The 8742-nt window shown below is 39.5% G+C and overlaps 1 protein-coding gene across 2 annotated transcripts in view; it reads right to left on the bottom strand.

Annotated features, from left to right (window-relative positions):
• Window positions 1-6064, bottom strand: part of LIPT1 (lipoyltransferase 1) — a 15778-nt gene extending 9714 nt beyond the window's left edge. Inside the window, exon 1 of one of the 2 annotated variants that reach the window (XM_006887790.1) lies at window positions 4946-6063. In XM_006887790.1, coding sequence (XP_006887852.1) covers window positions 4946-6060 — 1115 coding nt within the window. In that variant the 5' untranslated portion in view covers window positions 6061-6063. Of the gene's footprint in view, window positions 1-4866 lie in introns of those variants that run through there. The other variant, XM_006887789.1, reaches the window with a different exon arrangement.
• Window positions 6065-8742: the final 2678 nt, after the last annotated feature.

Here is an 8742-nt window from a genome sequence, read left to right as displayed (position 1 = left end):
AAATTTTTTCTTGAATACTGGTTTACTTACAAAGCTTGTATTCATTGTTTTTCATACCGGATCCTTCCCTTACCCACACCTCCCTCCACCCATTAAATTGTGCAACCCTATGATTACCCACACCACCACCTCAAATGTTCTTTTTGACTATGAATACAACTCCATTCTAACTCATGTTTTCATTTCATTATGTATATATTTGTTGTGTACCATAGAGTCAGAACTGACCCATAGCTGACCCTGACACTCCAGTGGGTTTTCAGAGGCAGTTAAATTGCAAGGGAGGAGACTACCTATCCTTCTCCTACGGAGCAGCTGGTGGCCTCAAACAACAAGTCTTAGGGATTACAGCTCAGCTTCTTGCCACTAGACCACCAGACAGACACACACACACACACACACACACACACACACACACATCCTAAAGAAATAAGAGTCATGACATTAATAGACATAGGCATACCCCTGATCACTGCAGCATTATTCACATTAGCAAAAAGATGGAAACCACCTAAATGCCCATCAATGGATAAACAAATTGGCAAATACACATACAATAATGTTGTTGTTAGGTGCCAGTGAATTGAGTGTGACTCATAGCGACCCTATTAACAAAAGCTCTGAACCCCGTTCTATCTTGTGCCATCCTTACACTTCCTGATACACAAGAGCCCACTGCAGCAGGCACAATGTCAATTCACTTGGTCAAAGGTCTTCTTCTCCTTGGCTGACCTTCCATCCTTCCCAGCATCATCTCCAAGGAATAGCCCCTAATAGCTCAGTGATAAAGACTTTCCCCTTCAAAACATCTCACAACAAAGATGAATTTTGAGGACATTTTGCTGACTAAAATAATCAGAAAAGGACAAATATTGTATGAGGTAATTATAAAAAAGCAGGAAAAGGTTATTTACACACAGGTGAGAAAAAGGGGAGTAAAGGAGGCAATGGGCAGCCACTAAAAACAAAAACTCAAACCCATTGCTTTTGGGTCAATTCTAATTTATGGTGACTATGTATATTTGGGTTGAGTATGTCCCTTGGAACATATGTAATATAGTTAATTATGATCTAAGGGAGCGCTGGTGACCTAGCAGTTAGGGATGTGCACTGCCAATCCAAAGACTGGCTGTTAACCTCTACCTGCTCCTCTGAAAGAAAAAAGATGAGCAATCTTTTCCTGTGCAATTTATAGCCTCTGAAAACCTACTGGAGGGTCAGCTATGAGTTAGTTTCCAACTTCATGGCAACGGGTTGTTTGTGATATAAAGTGGAAGTTTTATAGTGATCCCCCATGATTTAAGAAGCCAAACAGTTGTAAAAGATTAATATTGAATGTAACATCCTTAATCCCATGCGAGCCCTGATCTAAGAGTTTTCCTGGGGTGTGGCTGCTAAAACTTTATCTCACAAGAGATGAAGGAGGAGAAAAGAGAATAGAGTTGAGGTACCTCAGTATCACCTAGAAGGACAAAGATTGTGCACTGTGGATGCAGGTCCCTGCCCAGGTAAGTTCCTGATGTAGGAGAAGACCAGACAAAGAGATATCCAAATAATGTGTGGTCTGCAGATGCTGAAGAAAACAAGACCTTGCCTACAGGATTGACAGCATTTTCCTTTAGAGCTGACACACTGATTTTACACTTCTAGAGTCCTACAGGGCAAAAGATAAATTTGTTTGTTAAAGACACCCACTTGTAGTATCTGTTACAACAACACAATATAAGGATGGAAGGGGAGCTCTGGTGTCTTAGTGTTAGGAGTTGTGCTGCCAACCCAGAGGTACATGGTTCAAATCCACCAGTTGATCTGTGGGTGAAAGATGGACAATCAACTCCCATGAGATTAACCACTTTTGAAAAGTGACTGAAAGGTCAGCTATTCCAACTGGATGGTACAAAACAACAGCCAAGGATGGAGACAAGATTGATGTAACTTACTTCTATATACTCACCTTAGTAAAAGGAGCCAATCCTTGGAAAAAGACATTACACTGGGAAAAGCAGAGGGTTGGAGAAAGAGAGGAAGACGCTTGTAAGATGGATTGCCATAATGACTACAAAGTGTGGCAGAGATTGTGAGGATGGTGCAGGGCACAATTTAGATCATGATGTTGCTATGATTGGAAGTTGACTCAATAGCACTTCACAACAGTTGTTGTTGTTGTTATGTGCCGTCGAGTCCCTTGCGACTCATAGCGACCCTATGTACAACAGCCCTAAACTCCGCTCTGTCCTGTACCAATCATACTGTCTCTGACACTCCCATCCCGGTTATCCCAGTCACTGAATCAATCCACCTCATAGAGGGCCTTCCCTTCCTGCACTGTCTCTTCACCCTCCCAAGCATGATGTCCTTCTCCAAGGACCGGTCTCTCCTCACAACATGTCCAAAGTATGTTAGACGGAGCCTCAGAATCCTTGCCTCCAAGGAGCCACCCGGTTTAACCCTTTCCAGAATGAATCTGTTTGTTTTCCTAGCAGTCCATGGTATTCTCAATACTCTTCTCCAGCACCACAGCTCAAAGGCATCAATTCTCCTTCTATCCTCCTTGGTCATTGTCCAACTCTCTGATGCATAACAAGTGATTGCGAAGACCATGGCCTGTATCAGATGCACCTTAGTCTCCAGAGAGACACCACTGCTCACAACAGTTACAGATAACTATTCCATAAGGTTTTCTTGGCTGGAATTTTCATGAAAGCAGGTAACCAGGCCTTTCTTTCATGGTAGTGCTGAAGTGGTTTTGAACTACCCACCTTGAGGTCAATAAAATACTCAAACTCACTGCATCAGCAAGGACTCACAGCTGACCCTCCAAGGGGTGTTTTCAAAGGTGAGAAATATGTAGGAGACCCCTCATTTTTCTTCTCCAGAACAGCTGGTGGATTCAAACTACTTGCCTTTCTTTGGGCAATGCAACTCCTAACCCACTAGGCCACAGAGCTCATAGTCAAGTGGAAATCATTTGTACCTTAGGTAGCCTCTAGAAGCAGGAAAAAAAAATGGATTTCCCCCTACTCCCAAATATAAAGGAACAAAGCTCTGCTGACCCATGCTGGAATTCTAACTTACGGAGTTGTAAGCCCAGAAATGTATGTTGATTTGTCACCTAAACAAAAAAACCCCAAACACAACAAACTGAGCTGCAGGCAAAACTTTGTATTTATACTCCTGCTCCTTTTGAAAGCAGGATCTACTCAAACACATGAACTAAACTGTAAAACCCAAGAGCTCGACATGACTAAGGAAGATAGAAAAAGGATTAATGCCGTTAGTTGGGGTGCTAGAAAAGAGTGGAGAACATACCGTGGACTGCCAGAACAAACAGGACTGTTCTGGAGAGGATGAAGCCAAGCTGATCCCTGGAGGCAAAGATTTTGAAGTTCCATCTCACATACTTTGGGCACATGGCCAGGCGGGACAAATCCTTGGAGAATGACATCATGCTTGGAAGAATGGAGGGACAGCACAGGATAGGAAGACTCACAATGTGATAGACTGACTCAGTGGTTAGAGAAATAGGATTACGTCTGTTGGAGATGATGAGACTGGCTCAGGATAGGGCAGGGTTCAGAGCTAAGGTACATAGGGTAACTATGAGTCGCAGGCAACTTAAAGGCATATGATAACAATGTCTAATTACTAGGCATCTGGTACCTTTAACACTTTCAACAATCAATTGTTAAAGTATTTATATGTTGTTTTAACTAAAGAAATCTCTAGCTTTCACAAGGTCCTGACTCCTTGTCTCATTGTTTCCTTATTAAAAAAAAAAATCAGTTACCCTTAAAATGGGAGTCGTCCCTAATTTTTTTTAAGTACACAAAATATGTTCATTTCTTTCCATAGTTACTGCCACCCATGTCTCTCAGACCACTGCATTGGCTCCACTTCCTATCTTGCCTCTGTCCATTTCCACAGAGCATCCAGACTAACCTTTTTCTTTTTATTTTACTTAATATCAAATCTAGTTCTACTTCACCTTATAAGTCTATAAGCTTGTTGCTGTTACCGTCTGCCATCAAGTCGGAACCAACTCATGGCTGACCCTCTAGCGGGTTTTAAAAGGCAGTAAATCACACAGATTATCCATCCTTTTCCCAGGATGAAGCTAGTGGGTTCAAACCATGTGCCTTTTAGATTGCAGCACATCTTACCACTTGGCCATCAGCTCATCTAACTTAACCTTGCCCCAGTCTCCCCCTTATTTCCATGCTTAAGGTTGCCTATACTTCCTTCAACATCATAAAGGCTAGTTTTCTCCTGCTGATTTCTGTGTGCCTGAGTGTACTTTCTAAAAAGAACTGCAGTAAAATCTTCCACCTCAGAATTTCTATGACTTTGTCATTCCCCTTATTACCATGTGGAGGTGTCCATGTTCCTTTCCTTTGACTTTGGATAGATTTATGATTATAGTAAAAATGATGCCACACTACTTCTGAGGTAGAAGTCATAAAAAGCAATACTGCTTCTGCCGGGGAAGGAGGGACAATCTCCTCCTGTACCAGTCAGATCTGATCTGACAGTACATGCACACAAAAGAGTGAAAAAAAAAAAAGCAATACTGCTTCTGCCTGGCTTTCTTGGGTCAGTGTTTCTTAGACTAAGGACATTTTTGTGTAAAACAGAATTGAATGCATGCTCTCTGATGGTAAGGAAAATCTCTAATGTCAATGTATCCAACAGGATGGACATCCTCAGAATGGTAACAGAGGAAGGAGCTAAAAAAAAAAATGTGCCAAGTGCTAAGATCACTTAAGAAAGAGTATCCTAGAGGTCAGTAGGAAATAGATACAACAATAGATTATAGACAATTTTAAGGGGAAAGAAGTTACAGAAAGATGCTAAGACTTTTTTTTAATAGACAAATAATATACATTAAAATTTTTAATTTCCTCATTTAAACCATCAATAGTCGATGATGATTATTTTTTAAAGTTACATTATTCTCTTAATTTTTTCACAGAGAATATTCCACTTATTATACAATTCATTGTCTTCTGGACATGTTCTAAGTAATAAATCTGTTAGCATGGTAATTTCATTGGGGCAAAACTTACTGTCAATAAAACCTGAATTTAATTTGTCACATACTTCCAGTGGCAACCAGTGATCAGGTGCCTCAATATTACAGACTTGAATTCTTCCATTCTTTATATCTACATATACATTAATTTCAAAGTGTGACTGTCCATCTAATACATGAAAGGTAGTGTTTATACTGAATTTTGGGGTTTTGCCATAAATCCACTCCCAAGTTTGTAGTTCTTTGGCTTTGTTGTTTATTCCAGGAAACAGTGTCTCATCTGCTGGGTTTATCAGGTTAATGTGATTATCAATCCCATGACAAGCAGCATATTCTGTGGCAATAGCATTCATTAGCACTTCACAGGTCAGAGTGGGATCTTTTTCCAAAAGGTTTTTCACTAAGGAAGGTATGCTAGCAGTGGCGTTGCTCTTGATTCCTTGGTAAGGGCTCTTCAGCACAGATGACAAGAAGGTCCTGTCTGTATTACATAATAAAGTGCAGTGGTGATAAGCAGTAGTCCGTCCAATCTTAGAAGCAGTTCCTGAGATTTTAAACTGCCCATCAAGTAAAAGGTCAAGTCTTTTAGTAGCCTGCACATCCAGCTGAGGCTGGACAGTTTTCAGAGCTCGCACAATTAATTTCAGATTTTTCATCCTATCATACTTGCTCTTAGTTGTAAAGAAAGTCAAATTGATGTTGCCCATGTCATGGTACACTGTCCCTCCTCCACTTTTTCTTCTAGCCAGCTTTATACCTTCTGCTCTCAGCAGATTTAGGTTACATTCTTGCCAAGGATTCTGATGTCTACCAATTACAACAGAGGGAGAATTTCTCCAAATGAAAAGAATTGGATTGCCTTCTAGATTCATATGGTCATGGATCCAATCTTCTACAGCCAGATTCTGGTAAACATCATTGGAAAGCGACTTCAAGATTAGCCCACTTTTTACTGTCTCTTTTAAGCCAGCTGCTGGGACCTTATGGTTGCAAAGTAACTGGAAACAAGTCTTCACTGAAGGAATCAGCATGCTTATTAAAAGGAAGATATAAAGGAATAATTATAAGGAAACAAATTCTATTTTCTAGTATTCAATTATCTTTAATTTAAACTTATCTAATTCTTTATGTATCCAACCCAGTTGACTTTCCCTGTCTTTTTGTCATAATCCTCTATAACAGAGAATGCATAGGAAATAAGTGATGACAAACTTTAAATACTTTCAAACAGAGTAAAGCAAAAATTTTTTGAAGCAATACTTCTGCTATAAAGGTATTATATCTAATATATCCAAGAGCCAAATTAGTTTGAATTCACAAATAATATATGTCCATTTAAAAAAAGGAGATAAGGAAAAACAGGCAAAAAAACCCCAACAGTTTTTTAGTTCAGTTACCTGAGATTATCACAGTGAGCATTTCCATGGGTCAAGATTCTTTTTCTGTGCATGCATCCACACACTTTTCCAACCAAAAGTAGGGTTACACTATTATCACTAGCTATATGTTTATATTATCTTTAAATGTTGTATATTTGATTTCCAGATAGACAAAACCATGGTTTAGTTTGTAATCTTAGATTGCTTTTTACTCTTCTTAAAAAAACGTTCTTGAGAGATATAAATGGTTAAGTACTCAACTCTCTCACAAGTAGGAACTGACTCATAGCAGACCTGCCGTCAGATTTTTTTGGAGGCTGTAAATTGCACTGGAGGAGCATGTCATCCTCCTCCAAGCATTGATGGTAGATTGGAACTTCCAGAGAGGTGATGCCTTTGGGTTCGTAGTGCAAGTCCCTACAGACTATGCCAGCAGAACTCCCTCAAGTATTCAACTTCTAGTTAGAAGGTTACTGGTCTAAACCCATCCAGAGGCAACTCAAAAAACAGGCCTGGTGATGGGCTAAAAGGTTACAACTTTGGTAATACTTTTGGAGTAGTGCTACCCTTCACACATGGGGTCAGCAGCAACTGGAACTGATTCCATGACAACTAACAAGAACAATAATATACATTATTTTAAATCCCTATTTGACTTGGAGATACATGGTTTATTGGAAACATAACTTTTATTTAGATCACTACTAAATTAGGATGAAGTTCCTGAGATCAGAGGGCAAAGTATCAGAATATAGAGGGCAATATGGAAAGCTATGAACAACTTTATCTGGGCACTTCAGAATTCCGGTTGACAGAGCAGGTAACCTATTAGGTGTAAAAAGCTGAAAATAGTAGATATAATAATGATGGATTTTTACTAGCTTCGGTCTTACAAACCTTCTATTTATTCAAGGTGTCATAATTTTCCTTTTGGTTAAAGAATTGGGATAGAACAGGGGTTTAAGTCCATGTTGTATTGTTGTGCCATCAAGATGACTAAAACTCAGAGCTACCCTATGAATAACAGATCTGAACCTTGTCCTACTGTGCACCATCCTCGCGATCTCGGTCATGCTCAAGCTCATTGTAGTAGTCACCACATCACTCCATCTGACTGAGCGCTTCCTTTTTTTCACTGACCTTTCCAGGTGTCATGTCTCTCAAAGGGCTGGTTCCTCCTGAAAATATGCCCAAAGTTAGTGCAATGAAGTTTCACCATCCTTGCCTCTAAGGTACACTCTGGTTGCATTTCCTTCAAGACAGTTCTTTGGCAGTCCATTCAATACTCTTCAACACCACCACAATTCAAAGGTATCCATTCCTCTTTTGTTCTTTCTTTTCATTGTTCAACTTTCACATGCACAGGAAGCAACTGGAAAATAAAAAGGCTTGGATCTCAGGCTTAGTCTTTAATCTGACATCACTGTTCTTTAGAACTTTGGTGAGGTCCTTAACAATAGATTTCTCAAATGAAACAAATCTTTAAATTTCTTGACTGCTGTTACCCTGGGTGCTGATTGAAGATCCAAGTAAAAGAAAATCACTGGCAGCTTCACTCTTTTCTCTATTTATCAGTATGTTGCTTATTGGTCTGGGGGTGAGGATTATTTTCTTGATGTTGAAAAGTAATCCATATTATGTGTAATATTATGATCCACATCTGCAGTCTTAGATCTTCTGCATTAAGTACTTCCAGTCCTCTTTACTTTTCACACACAAGTCAACCGTGTTATACAACCCAAAGTTCAACAACTTGTGTTTAATCTTTAATTCTGAAGCCATTCTTCAGAGTTCAGCTTCTTTTTCCTCTTTTTGTTTTCACAGTATTTTCACAGAAAATTTAAAATGTTGAGGCCAAGTATCTCTATCTTACTACGAAATTTTAAGCTAGAGATGCTTTAAGCTGGGGGAAAGACAATAAAACACTTCAGTTATATTTTAACAGTGCCTGCATAGAGGCCAACTTCTTGAATGATCTGCTCAGCATACAGACTGAATAGTTACGGAGAAAGGATACAATCCTGCCACACACCTTTCCTGATTTTAAAACATATGGTGTTCCCTTGTTATGTGTGGGCAATTGCTTCTTAGTCTTGAAGTGTAGGCTCCCCATAGGAAGGATTCAGTGTTCTGGAGTTACCATTCTTCTCAATGTTAGCCATAATTTGTTATGATCTACACAAAGAGCTATTCATAATCAATAAAGCAAAAGTAAATATTTTCTGGAATTCTCTTTCAGCCAAGATCCACCTGACAACACTCATGCCATGGCCTCTTCTGAATCCAGTTTGAATTTCTGGAAGTTCCATGCCAATGTACTATTACAGCCATTTA

The sequence above is a fragment of the Elephantulus edwardii genome, unplaced genomic scaffold (genome assembly GCF_000299155.1).
Source record: "Elephantulus edwardii isolate Elephantulus edwardi_28Jun2011 unplaced genomic scaffold, EleEdw1.0 scaffold00062, whole genome shotgun sequence".
Lineage (NCBI taxonomy): Eukaryota > Metazoa > Chordata > Mammalia > Macroscelidea > Macroscelididae > Elephantulus > Elephantulus edwardii.
Note: the sequence above shows the minus strand (reverse complement) of the source record. Positions and strands in the feature narration are given on the sequence as shown.